The sequence below is a fragment of the Myxine glutinosa genome, chromosome 9, assembly GCF_964187855.1.
Source record: "Myxine glutinosa chromosome 9, kmMyxGlut1.1, whole genome shotgun sequence".
NCBI classification, from domain to species: Eukaryota; Metazoa; Chordata; class Myxini; order Myxiniformes; family Myxinidae; genus Myxine; species Myxine glutinosa.
In genome coordinates, this window is record NC_136269.1 from 90,685,708 (window position 1) to 90,704,630 (window position 18,923).

The 18,923-nt window shown below is 40.0% G+C and overlaps 1 protein-coding gene across 1 annotated transcript in view; it reads right to left on the reverse strand.

Annotated features, from left to right (window-relative positions):
• Positions 1 to 333: 333 nt before the first annotated feature.
• STXBP6 (syntaxin binding protein 6) overlaps positions 334 to 18,923 on the reverse strand; it is a 167,424-nt gene continuing 148,834 nt past the window's right edge. Inside the window, exons 3-5 of the mRNA XM_068127816.2 lie at positions 13,478 to 13,640; positions 1,711 to 1,868; positions 334 to 367 (exon numbers count right to left, since the gene is read on the reverse strand). Of these exons, the coding sequence (XP_067983917.1) occupies positions 344 to 367; positions 1,711 to 1,868; positions 13,478 to 13,640 (345 nt within the window). The 3' untranslated portion in view covers positions 334 to 343. The remainder of the gene's footprint in view (positions 368 to 1,710; positions 1,869 to 13,477; positions 13,641 to 18,923) is intronic.

Sequence of the window (18,923 nt, forward strand, 5' to 3'; positions counted from 1 at the left end):
GCTGTAATTGCAACGTCATTTACACCTATAGCATTATAATTTCCTTTATATATATAGTTTGAAAAATATTAATTTTAACAATACTTTCATAAAACTTCATTTTACTTACAAAACACACCACACGCATTGTTGAATGTCCCCAAAGTTATATTGTGAAATGCCCAAGGAGTTTACTTTTCCTCGACATGGATGATTCAGGATAAATGCTTTTGCGCGTGAGGAAAGGATATTTGCTGACAATGACATTTACATGAGAAGTAACAAAATAATACTTGTCGACCCAAAATGCTTTGGAGGAAACCAATGGTAGATCATTGACACGATCAGAAGCAGTCGACGATCATCAATTCTTGTATTTGTTTGCAAGCTGCAGCAAAAAGACAATTAAATAAGCACAACAATGGATAACTCTACAACTCAAAAAGAAACAGACTATACAGTTAGGCTCAGTGCTGCCAAACAGCTAGTGTATTATGCCGGTGGTTTGCCTTTGCATTCCAAACAGTAATAAAAAAAAATAAAAAAACACCTTTAGAGGCCATTTTTCCCCGCAAGCGGGGGTTGGCCTTTTTCGGGAACTGTGGTTGTTGTTGTTTTTCGGTCCCCTTTTTGAAGCAATGTTTTACGGCCGGATGCCCTTCCTGACGCCAACCCTTTTTGCCGCCTTTAACGACAAGCAGGGAATTACCAGACAATTCAAGAGACAATTCCAAACAGTAGTAAGGGAAGGAATTTGGAATTTGGTCAGGGTGTGGGTAGTGCTCGCCTTCTCCTTGCGAAAATTTCCGTGGGACCTTAAACATCAGATTTTTAATACCAGAGGTAGCTCGCTGTTGCCGGCAGATGGGCATCCAGTTTAACGTCCATTTGATAGGGACGGCACACATACCATCCTGCTATCCTGCCATCCCAGTAAAGAAGTGATAGCAAGAACAAGAAAGAGGTGGCCAATTTTTATGGCGTAGCCTGTTATAAACCCCTTGTGAAGCACCCACCATTTGCATAGCCTGCTTATAAAAAGAAAAAATCTACCATATGTGGACAGTTTGCTTGCAAATCTATACAGATAAGTAAAACCTGGGATATTGGCGTCAGTGGTGGTTATTAGCCCCCGTTGGACTTAGTTCGAAACGGGAGCTTATGGATTGGGTCTTGTCTGTCCGTCCATCCGTCCATCCGTCCATGCGTCTGCAACCATATCTTGGACATGCATGGACCACTTTTGTTCAAACTTGGCACAAGCATAGTACATGATGGCATACACGTGTACCTCATTATATTTTGCGATCTGATCAAAGATAGCCAACTGGTAGACTGGCGGCCATTTTAGTTTTAAAAAACCGATATTGCAAATGTCCTCAATCGTTTATCAGACATGCTTTTACTGATCCTGTTAAAACTTGTCACACAGATAAAGAATGATGGCCTACATATGCAAATCATTTTGTTTTGAGATCAGATCTAAGATGGCCGACTGGCGGCCATTTTGTTACTTGAACGTGTCCCCAACCATTTCTCAGACATGCATGGACCGACTTTGTTCAAACTTGGCACAAAGACAATACATGAGTGTATACATATGCAGAAGATTTTGTTTTGTAATTCAACCAAAGATGGACAAATGTCGGCCTTTAACTCCGTACAGCAAAATTACTAAAACTACAGGGACTATGACATTTTATGCCTTTTTCTCCTTGTTACATATGTCACCTTGTGCGCGGTTTCTGCAAACTTATGTGCGCTGTTTGCCATCTCGGCTGTCCTCTGGTCTGCTCGCATAAGCCGTTCACCTCGCTCATTCAAGGCCTGGCTGGCTTTCTGCACAGCACTAGTGACACTGTCTGCTGCCGTGTGCAATATGCTGTTACCTGCAGTTCAGCGCACACATGCCATCAATCAGTAAGCAAATGCCCGACAACGAAGATCACCAAACCTATACACTGTATTTCCTCATATTTGTCAATAGTCTCGGCCTTTTAGAGACAAGCCTTTCTATTGCAATTGATTAAGGGTTCATGTTCTTCTACATAATTTATACCTATGAAATAAATGCATTTAGATTGATGGTTCTAAACCTTATTGGTGTGTGAGGTCTGAAATGTATGCTTATTATGATCATCCAATGGAATGCCACCAAATTGAAAGTGTAGTTGATTCACATAGGTACCGGTGTGCAGTACATGGATTAAATGAACCACCTTTAGAGGCCATTTTTCCCTGCAGGGCAGGGGTTGGCCTTTTTCGGACACCGTGGTCCCCCTTTTTGAAGCAATGTTTTATGGACGGATGCTCCTCCTGCTGCCAACCCTGTTAGTTCTTCCTGCCGCCAACCCTGTTAGTTCTTCCTGCCGGATGCCCTTCCTGCCACCAACCCTGTTAGTCGCCTCTTGCGACACACAGGGAATTACCATTGAACTGGTACTCAATTTGCCGACCTCGGAAGGATGACAGGCTGAGTCAACCCCCCTGGCGTTAATTCAGCGATCGACCAGGATTCAAACCCAGGATCCTAGGATCCCAAGCCGGCACCCGAACCGCTAAGCCAACACTAGGCTGGTACATGGATTAAATATCAACAGAAATTTGATTATATGGTATTTTTTTTCTTTTGGTTGTCTTGGGATAGATAGTTTAAAAGAATTATGTCCTCCAATGTATCTGCTCAGCTGTTGCCACTGCAGGTTACACCCATTCCACCTGAAATCCTTAACTTGTTACCCTCTAAGTCTAAATGTAATGCTCACCTCCATTCACATGTGGAACTGTCTTCCAGAGTCTCTTGTTTCAAGCTCTTACATCGAGACTTCAATTATACTGCTCACCACCACCTTCTAGTCTCTCCCTTTTCTACCTGTGAGCTTTTATACACCTACTGAGATCATGGCCTCCTTTAACCTGAAACTCCTTTTTTTATGATATGGAGCATCCATGCTTTCTTGTTCTCCTATTTCCCCACTGCCTCATATTGTGCCTGTTGGCCTTATGCCCCCATCTTGTTCAACTCTTTCATGAGCCTTGATGCTTGTATAAACTAGAGTTCATATAACACCTTAGCCCACGCAGTCTTGAGAAAAAAGGACGTAGGCAGAGTCTGCGGGCAGCAAATTTTATTGGTCGTGGTGACGTAAAATGCTGTAATATTTTATCCAAGTACTGCTAAACGGAGGGATTTTTAATGTGTCAAAAAGGTGTGTTGTGTTCTACAGTGTTCAAGTATATGATTCAATTGAAATAAAATAAAATTTTTAAATGTTGTAGAAAAAACTTCTTTCGGAAGTTTACCGCCGTTGATGCAGCGTCTTATACACCGTTATTTACACGTTATATGAGTTATTTATGCCTGTTATTTGAGTCCTTCATGACGTCGCTAAAAACACTAAGTTTCCAGTTTGGAATGATTTTAAATTTTGTTTCACTGCCAGACAGGTAGACAGACCAATTAAAAAAAAAATCTCACGTTCTCCTCTCTTTTTGTCCTTGCTCGTTCACTATGCAAGCCATTCACAACTGGCTAATAGGTTGTAATTCCCATATTTCACTCCGATATTCAAGATGGATGCTATACGGTCCTGTGTGGTTAGATAGTCACCAAATCAACTCGGGTCATCATATTTATTGTTATTCTTTCTTGTTGTATTATGCGTATTATTGTTAATCCGCACATGCTAAGTGAAAAGCGGGGTTAAGCTATTGGTTCATATCAGTCCGTCTGGCTGTCTGTCTACGAAAGTCAGTTTATGATCAAGGAACAACTTAGTTGCATTGAATGTTATATTTTGAACACTAATTGGAATATGAACTTGTAGTATTGCAGTAATTTGGCTCTGAGTTTGTCCCGATTGCGCATGTGCAGAGATGAGTGAGATGAATTTTTTACTCTGTCTAGCAATGAAATGAATGAAACAAAATTGAAAATGATTTTAAACACAAAACTTAGTGTTTTTAAAGACGTCTTGAAGGACACAAACAACAGGCACAAATGACTAATGTAACATGTTAAATAGTGCAATAGACCTTGCGATAAAAACAGCGGTAAATTCCAGAATTAATTTTTTTAAGTGACTTTTACAATCTTTGGTTTTTAAAAAAATTGAATTATGTGATTGAACACCGTGGAACACAAATTGCATTATTTTCACTTCTAAAAACCTCCAGTTTTGCAGTACTTGGACATCTTAAATATAGTGGTGTATAATTAAAGGGACACAATCATGAAATTGTTTGAAGATATATGTTTAAGAGGATGACATTCCTGACCCATTGTTGCTGAAAAAACCTTTTAATTCCATAATATTATCCTTTGCAACTTCGTCGATGTCGCTAGTTGTGTAGAGATAGTCTGATACTAATCTACATACTACCTCGACATTATATTTAGCAAATATAGCAGAGAGGTACTGATATGTTCCCACCCCCCTGGACCTGCAGAAGTGAAGTACATTTTACAAATAAGCCAGTTAAAAAACCCAGTATAAACCCCCCCACACCTCCCGAACAAAAAGTAAGACCGCACAAGTCAGGAGACGACGATGGTTCACGAGCGAGCGGTATTCAATGACAAAGGTCAAAACCAACATTGAAAATATATAAATAGGAATGTATTATCTGTTATGAGACTAGTTAGCTACACAATACCGAAAATTCGGTTCGATTCCGACAACTTTGATAATTTGACCTTTGTGACTGAAATGTCAAAACGAAGGTTACTGACCACACACACAGACAGACGCACACACATGACGAATATAGTGGTCACTTGATAACTCGTGAACCAATGAGAAGAGGTCCCTTCTCAATAATTGGTTCACGAGTTATCAAACAGAGTGACCACTATATTGGTCATTGGTGTGTGTCTGTGTGTCTGTCTGTCCGCAGCATAACTACCCTATGATATCATCAGATCTTGATGAAACTTGGGTGGGAGGTTGATATCATGAGCTAATTATGTCCTGCGTAGAGTGGGCGTATTGCGCCCATTGTGGGCGGAGCCACGCCCGAAAAAGATGTCTTTTTAGGGGGTAATCGATTTCAAGCTACATCTTCTCCGAGGGAGTTGGTGGAATCTGACAGGGGTTTCGATATTTGGTTAGGCCAATGTCATGTGTCTAGCTCCACGGAGCTCGATTTTTCATTTTCGCCCCAAGGTCAAGGTCATAAGGTCACGAAATTTAGAAAAGTCGATTTTTGATGGTTTTATTACATTGTTCGCTTCCTGATCGGGTGAAATGTCGTACATGATCTTATATTATCACATACATCATGAAATACAAGTTTTCCAACAAAATGTCAGAATCTTCGACCTTTGACCTTTGAAGGTCACAAAGGTCAAATTTTCCAAGTTGTCGGAATCGAACCGAATTTTCGGTATTGTGTAGCTAACTAACCTCATAACTGATTATGGTCCCGATTTGATGCATCAATCGTCGATGATCGTGACGATCGTCTTGATAGTCCGCCCTTTGTCATTGAATACCGCTCGCTCGTGAACCATCGTCGTCTCCTGACTTGTCTCCAAAATATAATTGCCAGCCAAACCCAAGGATCGCTAACGATATTATGTTTTCAACACCTTTACCTCGTTGGATAACACGAGCTTGTTTTTCTTTGACTTTGAATCGAAATCTCCTCTTTCCATAATTACTGCTTTGAAACGTCCTGCTAACTCGGTCGCTACTAACCCTGTGGAAATTAAGAACTCTTCTTCTCTAAGTTTTACCAGGCAAGAGAAGTTGATTTAACACTTGTTCCCACTTTGGTTGATGGTATCGGTGCTCTAACCCTCAAGCAAAGGTTGGACAAAAGGTTGGAGTCGCCGCTTTACAGTGGGCTCTCAAAGAACTTTCTGTTGCCCTTAGGAACTTGGGCAAAGGGAAATCGCATGGCTTGGATTGTCTGCCAGTGGAGTTCTTCAGAAAGTTTAGGGATTTGATTAGTCCCAAATTGCTTTTTTTTACCAAGAGAGCCTGGAGAAGGGTGATCTCCCACTGAGTTGCAGGAGAGCTGTGCTCACTCTGCTTCCTAAAAAAAAGGCAATTCATTGCTAATTTCACAGTGGAGACCAGTGTTCTTGTTGTGTATGGACTATAAAATTATTTCACATACTTTGGCCTTACGTCTCTCACCCAATTACTGAAACACATTATACACATGGACCAAACTTATTGTGTTCCCACTAGCAATATTCAGGATAATATCTCTGTTGTTCGGGATATAATTGATATTTGTGATATTAACCATTAAAGTTGTGTCTTGGTCTTCCTAGATGAGGAGAAAACATTTGACTGTGTTTCGCATACATATATTTTTGAAGTTCTAAATCGTTTTGGTTTTGGCCCTATTTTTTATCCTATATACAGTTATATTACTCAAACATATCTGCCATTCTAAAGATTAACAACAAACTCATACCCCCCCCCCCCCCCCACTCCCCCTTTTATGTTGGGAAAGGGGTAAGGCATGGCTGCCCTCTTTCAGAGATTTTATATGCTATATCCCTTGAACCTCTCTCATACCCTTCTTAAGTCCTGGTCTGGTGTTACTATGGGAGACTTGACCCACCCTTTAAAAAGCATCACTTATGCGGATAGCCTGGTGTTGGCTTAGTGGTTAGGGTGCTGGCTTGGGATCCTAGGATCCTGAGTTCGAATCCTGGTCGGTCATTGCATTAACGCCAGGGTGGTTTACTCAGCCTGTCATCCTTTCGAGGTTGGCAAATTGAGTACCAGCTCACTAGTAATTGGGGCACTGCATCAGTGGCACAAATGCGCTTCCAAACAAATGATGCAAACAGCAGCCACAGGCTGCATACAAAACAACAACAACTGATGCGGATGACATCTGTGATTGAATCGGCCATTCAGAAGATGTTGTTAAGATGATGAGTGCCTTAGATCTCTTCAGGAGAGCATCATCGGCCAAAATAAATTGGACTAAAACAGAAGCACTGTGGCTTCAACCCTCTACCTATGCCCTACCCCCCCTCACCTCTATCCCCCAACCCTTTCCTCCCCTGCCAATTTTTCTTGGAGAAGAGATGGGATTAAGTTCGTGGAGGTGTTTATTGGCCTGGGTCATTTTGTGAGATAACTTGGAAGGCTTGTTGGCAAACATTGAATTACGTTTACTGAAATAAAAGAACTTACTCTGCCAAGTGTCCTACCAAGACAGGGTACTAGTCATCAACAACAGTCTCATCACCTCCACCTTATGGTACAAGGTTCTTACCCTACAGTTGCCGACAACCATGGTGGATGAGATACAAAAGTGCATCGCTCATTTCTTCTGGCCGGGAAAGCACTGGCTGCGATCATCGGAGATCCCAAACTTGCCAACGGCTGAGAGTGGCCAAGGGCTTGTAAATGTCAAGTGCCGCACCATGGCTTTCCATCTACGAAAAGTATGGTGCTTCTTGTATAAAACTTGTTTGGCCTGGAGACAGCTCACCAGCTACATCTTACGTCAAGCAGGGAAATTGGATCTTGCACAGAAGCTTTTTTAATGGACTCGTCCAAGATAGACTTATCCCTGTTACCTTCCTTTCACCAAAGCCGACTGTATGCATAGCAAGCCTTTACTTATCTTTGTAACTCCTGGACTTATGTTTGATCCATACTCTTCAATTAAGTATTATTTCACAACTCTTTATTTGAAGGTTTTGAGAATGAAAATGGTTTCATTACACAGTTTGCAAATGCTTCAATAACAAAAGTGTGCCACTTGAGAAATGGCATCGATGGTAGGTGGTTAATGGCTGCTGCTCTTGCTTCGACCGTTGGTGTTAGATCGTGTCGCAGAGTAAACTTTTTTTTTAAATCGGTACTCCACACCTACTGTGCCTCACAAACTTGAGCGAACAACCCTCCTGTACCCACCTCCGAATCTTCTCCACCCTTCCCCAACCTTCATCTATCTGGCTCACCTGATATAAAACCTAGTAGTTGTGGCTACTCTCTATCCCTTTCTGTGAGCAATCACAAAATTTTATATATGCAATGCTTAAAAGTTCACTTTTCTTCACGTTCTCACCTGTACAATGTAGATGGCTTACAGACCTGCCGCATAGCCCTCCCTTTTACCCGATGTGTGGTTGATACTATAGTCAGCCTGTGCCAAAACATGTTGGTCATCTCCAATGGAGGATTACACGTTGGATACTACCTCTAAAAAATCCCTGATTCACTGCTTCTCACAAGGGATACGTGTGCAATGTCCCTTTTATGGACAAAGCGAAACCTTGCCTCATGCATTTGAATGCTATAACCTTCTAACCCCTCTATTGGTATTTATAAAAACATTACTTGCACGATTTCTACCTTTATTTTTGGCCCGAGCCTTTCATTTCTCCAACCACAATTTTAATTCATTTTTTCCTATTGCAAGCCAAATTGGCAATGTCTATATATACAGTAGATATATATATATCTATATATATATATATATATATATATATATATATATATATATATATATATATATATATATATATATATATATATATATGCGTGTGCGCGCGTGTGTGTGTGTGTGTGTGTGTGTGTGTGTGTGTAGCCTGGAGGATTTCAAGCCTGGAGACAGCTTCTCCCAGGACGGGCAAACTCGTATGTGGCCAAAACTCGTTTATACACTTAGAATGATTGATAACTGGGACATTGCGTCTCAAAGTACGGGCAAGCTTGTATGTGGCTTTAACTCGTTTTTACGCTTCGAACGAGTGATAACTGGGACATTGCGTCTCCCAAGATAGGCAAACTCATGTGTGGCCAAAACTCGTTTATACACGTAGAACGAGTGATAACTAGCACACGGCGTCTCCCAGGACAGACAAATTCATTTGTGGCCGAAACTCCGTTTTTACACTAAGAACAGGTGATAACTGGCACATGGTGTCTTCCAGGCCGGGCAAACTCTTACGTGGTTGAAACTCAGTTTTACACGAAGAATGAGTGATAACTGACGCACGGCGTCTCCCAGGACAGGCGAGCTCATATGTGGCTGTAACTCGTTTTTATGCCTCCGCCGATGAAGTCACCGGAGGCATTATGTTTTCAGGTTGTCCGTCCGGCTGTATGTCCGTCCGTCCGTCCGTGGCAGGTTTTCGTTACCGCGATAACGTGAGAACGGCTAAAGGGATCTTAGTCAAACTTGGCACAGATATGTATAATGAGGTAAAGATTAACTGATTAAATTTTGGGTTCAAGAGGTCAAGAGGTCAAAGGCCAAAATCGTAATAGATCTGTAACTTGAGAATGGCTAAAGGGATCTAATTCAAACTTGGTACAGGTATGTATAATGATGTAAAGATTAACTGATTAGATTTTGGGGGTCAGGAGGTCAAAGGCCAAATGTCAGAGGTCATGGCAGGTAAAAATGTGAGAACATGTAAACAGCTGAAGGGATTTAAATTAAAACTTAGTACAGATATGTATAATGATGTAAACATGAACTGATTAAATTTTGGGGTCAGTAGGTCAAAGGTCAGAGGTCATTTCAGGTAAAAATGTACTAACTTGGGCACATCTGAATGGATTTAAATCAAACTTGATACAAGTATCATAATGCTGTAATAATGTGGGCGGAGGCATATCAGTCGACGTCTTGACATCGAAGAGTGCTGTCGTGACGTCGAAGTGGCCACAATCAAGTTTTCCCATCCTTGGAGACACCATGTAGCATTTATCATTCGTTCTCAGGGCAAAAAGCAGTTTCGGCCACATACGGCTGAAGTGATCTAATTCAAACTTGGTACAGTTATGTATAATGTTGTAAAGATTTCTTTATTATATTTTGGGGTCAAAGGTCAAATCTGTAATAGGTCTATAACTTGAGAATGGCTGATGACCTTTAACAAGAGGTCAAAGGTTAAAGGTCAAAGTTGATGACCTTGAGAACGGATGGGTAAACTCATGTGTAGGCGCAACTCGTCTTTACACTTAGAACGGGTGATAACTGGCACAATGGCACATGGTGTCTCGCAGGACAGGCAAACTCGTTTCTGACCGACACTAGTTTTTACACTTAGAACGAGTAATAACCGACACATGGTGTTGCACAGGATGTGCAAACTCATATGTTCCATTTTGCAGAAACTTGTTTTTATGCCTCCGCCGACGAAGTCGCCAGAGGCATTATGTTTTCAGGTTGTCTGTCCGGCTGTCCGTCCGTCCGTAATAGGTTTTTGTTACCACGATAACGTGAGAATTGCTAAAGGGATCTTAGTCAAACTTGGCACAGGTATGTATAATTAGGTAAAGATTAATTGATTAGATTTTGGGGTCACGAGGTCAAAGGGCAAAGATCAGAGGTCATGCCAGGTAAAAATGTGATAACTTGAGAAAAGCTGAATGGATTTAAAGCAAACTTGGTACAAGTGTTATAATGATGTAATAATGTGGGCGGAGGCATATCGGTCAACGTCGTGATGTCTAAAAGTGTTGTTCTAGTTATTTTTAAAATTTTTACAGATGTGTTTAATGTTAGTACGTAAACTTTCATTGAGATTTTTATTTCACAGTTTACAGCTATAGAAATTACAATTTTCAAATGCTAGATATTGGTGAATGTTTTTTGGGGGTTTTAGGGGTATGCATTTATGGGTTTTTGCATACATTTTCATTTACGGATGCTTTCTGGCAGTTATGGGAATTTTCCCTGTGTACCCGCTTCGATGTCCGTCAGCATACCAAATTTCAGCTTTCTATGACTCCCGGAAGGTACCGAATATTTATATCAGTCAGCAGTTAGAAAGAGCTTTTATACAGTATAGGCCTATGATATTATAAGTCACGGTGACGGGGCACCTATCATGCGAGGAGTTTTTGCTATTTGTGAAGATCGCTGAGTTTACCAAATTTACGCTGTGCTTTTATTGATTTAAAGTGCATTCAAATTTTATAATGAGGATTCCTCAAGGATCGCCCAAATGAAGCTGAGCCTGGCAGTGGAACTCTGACAAGACAAAATGTGGGAAAACGTTCCTTCCAATTAAAATGGTTTATTTAAAGAATAAGGTGATCATGGTAGACAAGACACTCAATAAATACGGAACAGATCTGGCAGCTAACCAACACAGAAAGCGATGGTAAGGACATGCAAACTTGAGTTCAAATAAACGATTCCTCACTAATGGTGCCACAATACCACATTTGTACCATTAACAAAGGAGCAGGTGAGGACTTCCAGCTGGCACAAGTTGGTGACATGCAGGTCACTGACACACAGGGATAAGTGGGTTCTGCATGGTAAATGACATGATTTTGACATGAATGACATGAATGACAGATATTTGGAAATTGGAGATATATTTGAAAGTTTTGTGTATGTAGCGTAAAAGCTACATACACATAGCATACTAATAAAGGCTCTAAATGCCTCATTTTCATAAAAAAAAAAAATCCATTTCCCAACAATCCCATTTTCATCTCCTACATAATGCAGTATATTCTCTTTGGTTTGAATTATTGGAGCATTCAATGTTTGAAAACTTCTCCTTGGCATGGTCTTGGCTGTACTGTGGCTGAGGTGATAACAAGTAAAAACAAAGCTTCAGGAGTTATGGGGACTCTCTTTATGACATCATCGCTGAACCAATTACTTCAGTAATAAATGGAGGAAGTTGGAAAAAGCTACAAAAGGTTCAACAAAGAAGCAATTTGGATTCTCATTCCGATTCTGGTCATGTGCCAGTGTATCATTTGCAGAAAAAGAAGAATGATTTGGTGTAGAAGTCCTTTCATGGGCGTTTGTGCTCGATGTATCCAAGTAAAGGATGTAAGGAACGACATAATTTTGATAAGATGCTAATGCAGACATAAAGCATACTCCACAATCACAACGCAAAGTTTTATTTTGGATATAACTTCATGAAGAAGCTTCTCCTACTTGTACAGCTTCAGTAGACTGGAGGAAGTGTTTCTTGGGCTATTGTAACTTGTTTCTTTAACATTTGGAATGCTCGTTGTTATTGTAAGGTTGTTTTGGCCACTGTAAACCATTTCAACGTTTGGAAACTTCAGCAAGAACGATGGCTCTTCCCAAATAAGAAAAGGGAAAACACACGTTTAATGCTACGAGAAACGAGATGTGTTGTTTCTTGTTTATCATGGTTGTAAACTTGTGTTTTCTCAACTCTTGTTTGGGAAGATCCATTGTTTAGTCTTCTCCGCCAACACAGTCTGTTACTTGTCTTTATCGAGACTATTATTTCTTGCTTCCTAGAATATGACTATTTATATCTTGCTGGAGATGCCAAACGTTGGAATAGTCTACAGTTTATTGAAACTTTAGAATTACTTACAGTTTATGCAAGCATTGGAATAACCAATTGTTGATGATGCTCCTGGAAAGCAGAATCCTTCATCATGTGAGCAGGACTTGCATAATCAATGCTTAAACAAAGCAAGGACTTTCACTGTGAAAAGCACAGCGTTAGATGTGCACATGTATCAAACGAATGACTATAGTGCCTAGCTTCATGGCAAATCCAAAAAGTGAATTGGTCCTTGCATTTCAAACTTTGTTTTCACTTTGAATCGAGTATTTTGTATTGGTCATTAAAATCAACATGAATAATTTAACAAGTTGGGTGTAATAGTTTTCTAGTAATTCATTCATTTACATACGGGAATCCGTACCTCTTATCGGGTCAATGTGAAATGTCATGCACATGATCAACTACTGTTGTGGGAAAAATGTAAACTATGATGTCATCAGTCACGTGATATGGCGGCCATCTTGGTTTTAAGGAAAATCTTTAAACAGCCTTTTCTCCAGAACTGCTGAACGGATCAATATGAAATTTCATTTGTAGGATCAACTCCCCATGAGGAAAAATGTTTCTGAATGATGACATCATCAGTCACGTGGTATGGTGGCCATCTTGGATTTAAAGAAAAATATTTGAAAATCCATATCTCCAGAACCACTCGATGGATCAATCCAAAACTTCATACATAAGATTGACGACACATGAGGATTTTTTTTTGGCAAACTGTGACATCATCAGTCACATGGCATGGTGACATCTTGGATTCAAGGAAAAAAATTGAAAATCTATATCTCCAGAACTGCTTAACTGATCCAACCCAAAATTTACAGATATGATCAACTACCCATGAGGTAAATTTATTGAAAATGATGATGTCATCAGTCAGGTGGTATGGTGGCCATTTTTCCTGGAAGCTTATCATCACTGTTCGCAGTTCTAGTTTGGCATGAACAAGACTTCAGTGCATTAAGTCCCAGAAAACATCCACGTATCACTCGATTACCAGTCTGCATTGCAGTTGAAGAGCTGAGGTACAGGGGCCTCGAGCTGCCAAGAGGGTTGTTCCCAAGGAGCCAACTACCCTGTCTGAAGCGGCCCCTAGGTTTTGAAGATTGGGCGTTTGGTGCTTTTCGGGAGGTAGGGGGGAGATCTGGTATATGGGTCAGGTTTTGATATGTGTTGTGATAATAGCGTGGGATTGAATTGTGCTCTTACCGCCAATGATTTGTGCTTGGCAGTTGACGAAGCTGGGCCGATGAGGAAGGTTGGTACTGCAGGTGGTGTAGAGCACTTGTAGGAAGGCCCTCTTCTCTACCGAGCTGCTAGCTACCCACAGATCGTAAGCATTGTCAAACAGCAAGTCGAACTCTGGACATTCCTGCTGGGAATTAAGGCAGTGCAGTTCCCATTGGACTTGGTTAATTCAGCAAAACTTGCAACATTACCTGTTAATTTCTATTTACCATGTTGTTGTTTCTACAAGATTGCAGGTTAACTTTGCCTTTATAGTTATGTCGAAGTCTTTATGTTCAAGAGTTTTAAAAACTATAAATCCATTATTACATATTAGAGATGTGATATAAAATTATTCCCAAAATGAGGTGCACTTTTTACGGTGTAGCCCGTATGGCAATGCCATCAAGAACAGTGTTTGTCTGTCCGTATGTCCCTCACAAACTTCCACCAATCAGAGCTGAGGATCTGGTCACATGATAGGGGGACACGTTTCATTACCATTACAGTTGCATATCATACTAAAATACGCAATTTGGAGTCTGTCTGTCTGATGATATTTTGACCGCTATACAGCCTTCGTTACGTATCCATTCTCAACCAAACTTGACAGGATGACTTAGGGTTACACAATGAAGGTTGTAGTGCATTCATTCCCCCCCCCCTCTCCCCAAAGGGATTTTCTCCCCCAAGCGGGTTTTCCCCACCATTTCCGCCAATGGGGATGCGTGTTGAGGTGTATATTAATGTTAAATTAGCTTTATCGTGGTGTTTTTCCAAGGCCGCTTCTAATAACAAAACTAACGATAATAGCATAATATTAATGTTATTACAAAACAATATTAACACCAATAACATCGCACCTCCCCAAGGAGTTTTTGCTGCCAATGTTAATGTGTATAAATAGCTTATCATGACGTTTTTGTGGGAGCAACGGCCTCGACAGGAAGTAAACATATTATAAACCACAAACATGTTTGATTACTTTTTTTAAATCGTCGATAATGCTATTTAGCACTGAACTGAAATGAATTTGGAGGAATCCAGACATTAGTCTGCTTATCACGTCGACGATCGCACCTGATTGTAAATCTGCTGCAGTCTATATGCCACACAAGTGTTAATAACACGACCCTTCCTGCCGTTTCCGTGGAGTTCTTCCAATGAGTGTTCGTGGCGTTTTTCCAAAGCTCCTTCTCATTACAAAAGTTAAAAAAAAAAACACTTATGATAATAGCATATTATTCATGATATGACGAAACAATATTCCCCACAGACCCACTCCTCAAGCGATTTTGTAAATTGCGATATCCCCCCCCGCCCCCGCCCCGGCATCCTCACTGAAGTAAATTTTACCCTCGGGAATTTTGAATGGTGTGGCATGGTCTGATCCTATCAATGACCTGATCCAACATGTTATAATGTCATGTATTGTCTGATCCTCTCATTGACCTAATCTAACATGTTATAATATCATGCATGTTCTGATCCTTTCAATGACCTGATCTAACATGTTATATTGTTATACACGGTCTGATCCTTTCAATTAACCACCCCCCCCCCCCCCCCACGATGTTCTCGAGCGCTGTTCCGAGATCCACTGTAATCTATATACCCCAAAGAGGAATGCTCCTTCCTGCCAATCCCATAGTCAGCGGGTGTACTACTTTTACTAAAAGGAAATATAATAATCTTCTCTGGAACGTTTTGGGGTGCCAGCCTGTGTTATAAGGTAGGTTTTCAGAAATTCCTCAATACAATTATGATTTTGAAATGTGATCTACATGGACCTTGCTCCCTAATCCGGAAGTCAACAGATGATCACTGTTTGCTGGTTTGATAATATCTCGATACAATCATTATATTTTGATATATCAATACCATACTGTAGGAGTTGCGGATGACGAGAGGTCGAGACACGTATTAGCTTGTTCAAAGCTCCTTTATTCCAACAGAACTAAACTCAAACCCGAACTCACACATCTTTTATAACACAACTCACTCTTAAGGGGGCGTGGCTCCAACAACCGAGGGCACGCCACGCCCATACAATCAATAGCCCCACTGGTCCCGTGCCTGTGGATTATGTCCCAATGGGGTAACCCCCACAATACAATATTAACATTATATTTTGATATATCAATACTATAGTTTAAATTTGTGATTGGAATGATGAATGACGTTGTTTGGAATGAAAATGTAGAGATATTGAGTGTGAAGCAGAATGAGGAAATGACCTAAGAGTTTCCATCCGTGACATTCACGGATTCCCCATTTGTAGTTTCATCATTTGCTGTTTCAATCAGATGATCCAGTTCTCATTGTAGGCTGTTGTGTCATTCTATCAAAAAGGCCAATTGCAATTGATCAAGAGATTGAGGGTAGAAAATGCGACCACAAACACACCTACCTAGGATGTGCCATTGTGCCAAGCATGTTCAATCAGATCTAGATCTGGAGGTCGTGCAGGCTTGTCCATGCAAGTGATGTTGTGGTTCTGATGTACAATGTTGACAATATGTGCACAGTGTGAACAAGTTATTCATCCATAAAAATGAAGTTGGAAAATTCCTGTTTGGCCATAGGGAAGACTATTGCCTTAATGATCTCATCCGTGTATGTGACACCAGGCATGGCACCCCTCTGAATGATAGCAAGATCACCCCTCCAAATGATAGCAAGATCATAACTTACACATGGGTTCGGCTGTTCCCAACAAACCAATAATGCTGCCTCATGGCGTAATTATCAAATATGCAGCTCCAAACCGTCTGGGTGGACATTTTATAGTTGATTGCTATTTGCAGGTCCTTCTGAAGTGATTGTGCTGTTAAGAAGTGGCTCATTCTGAAAACGGTGACAAGATGACAATCCTCATGATGGGTTGTAACCTGAATAGGGTTTCTCCAGGAACTTTCTTGTTGGTTGGTGTGACATCTTGTTGGTGTGACTTGGGAAGAATTCAGGATGATGGTTAATACTGGCTGTATTTGAATATTCAGGTAATAAAGAACCCTAAAAGATGCAGAAATACTATTCAGGAGAGATACATCGCAGGGAGCAAATGAAATACCTCTGCAATTGATGGAATGATACTTTAACAACGATTCCAGCAATTTCCAGCTAGATTGCGACGATTGCCTTGAACAATCAATGTTGCTTCATTGTTTACAATAAATACTGTATATCGAGTACAGTATGTAACTTCAAATATATTTAAATACAAGCTTTACAGGATTGATCCATGTAACAAATGAGATACACAAGAGATAGACAATGTTTACAAGTTGTACATTACAGCATATTTGGACAACCATACTTTTCCAGAGCAACATTTTCAACAGACCAGGTTACAGAGCAAAATGAGAATGCTGATCGATCCGTTCGAATCTCACATCAGCTAACTACGATCCAATCTCCCCGTTTTTCCGACGGAGACCACGTCCCCACGTCGTCGCAAGAGACGAAATGGCGGCAGCTTTCTGACCATGCCGGATGTCACATGTGGGAGGCGACTACGTCAGTCTTAAGCTGGATGTTACATATGTGAGGCTTGCAAATTAATCACTTGCACATGGTGGGCCTGCAGATTAATCACTTACACATGGAAGGCTTGAAAATTAATCACTTACACACGGGAATCCCACAATCCAGCAGATTAATCACTTACATATGGGAGGAGGCTTGCAAATTAATCGTTTACACATGGGAGGCTCGCAAATCAATCACTTACACACGGGAATCACGCAGATTAATCACTTACACGTGGGAGGCTCGCAAATTAATCATGCAGATAAATGGCCTTGAAATGGCACAGGGATGAACATTGTACTGGGAAGAAATGGCAGTGTAAGTCATTGCCTCTTTTACCAATGTCATGAGCCAACTCATCGGGTGTTAAATGATGTCTCGCCATTCCTAAACTGACTTAGACAACACGTGTGGCCAATTTGTAGAGAGCAATGGCGTAAATCTTGTGTAGAGATGTAATAATATTTTGCGGGAGACTTCATTTGCACACACATTTCCAGGTTCGCTCAATTCAAGTGAGGATAAATGTAATCGTACATGTTGCACATCCAATTTCCTAATTCGATTTCTTTCTTCAACAGCTTTGGTTTTACATCCACATTGCAAATACATTTTTGAACTGTGAATCAATCATTTTATAGTTTCAAAGTTGTTACTTAACTTTTTGGTTTTAAGTTATTCTACTTGGAATTGGTGTATATTTGTTATGTTGGCCTCAAATGAAGTAAAAGTCCATAAAATGAGAGAATTATTCGAGATGTTCATTTTTCAAATTTTTCACTTTGTATCATAAAAGGTAACACTCACCACTACGAAGCAGCAATTCAACTTCAGTGAATTCTCCATTAACTTTCATTGGGAACAGTTACATCTTGTTGTTCACAACAGGCCAAAACATGTATTGTACACCGCCCCTTTCCTATGCCATCTCCAGGCGCTGCATAACGTCATTGCCGGGCACAGAAGGGGGCTCGGCAATGACGCACACTGAAAGGGAGTACTCAGTTTTCACTCTGGTTGTTTTCTTGCTTTCTTGTTTTCTTGTTTGTCTGGGCGATATCTCAGCCATCATTTGAGCTTGGAAGCTGAAATTTCGGCACAATAGTCAGCAAGTACTTTGTCAAAAGCAGTATTTTTGTTTTTTGATTGATCAATTAATTGATGAGTTATTTAATTATTAGCAATTAATTAAGTACTTATACATTTCCTTTCTCTTCTGGCCATTATCTCAGGCACCTTTTGAGTTAGGAAGATGATATTTGGACATGCCAATGACAAAGTGATTTGGCTGTAAAAGATATTTTTGATTTATTGATTAATCAATTAATCAATTAATCGATTAATTATTTAATTATTCGATTAATGACAATTTTTTTTTTTAAGTTACAGATTCTGATGAAATGGTGGTGGTTTACATGTTCTATTAGCGAATTGATTAATTACTTCATTTTTTTATGATTATTATTTATTCATTTTCATTATTAATTATTTATTTATTTTATTTCTCCTCTGGGCAATATCTCAGGCACCTTTTGAGCTAGGGAGCTGATATTTGGACATGACAATGACCAAGTGATTTGGCTGTAAAGGGTATTTTTGCTGTATTGATTGATTAATTAATCGATTAATTATTTAATTATTCGATGAATGACTTAATTTTAAAAAAGATTTTAAGTTACAGATTTGGATGAAATGGTGGTGGTTTATGTATTCTATTAGCCAATTGATTAACTATTTAATTTTTTTATGATTATTATTTATTTATTTTCATTATTGATCATTTATTTATTTTCTTTCTCATCTGAGCAATATCTCAGGCACCTTTTGAGCTAGGAAGCTACTATTTGGACATGACAGTGACCAAGTAATGTGACTATAAAGGATATTTTTGATTTAT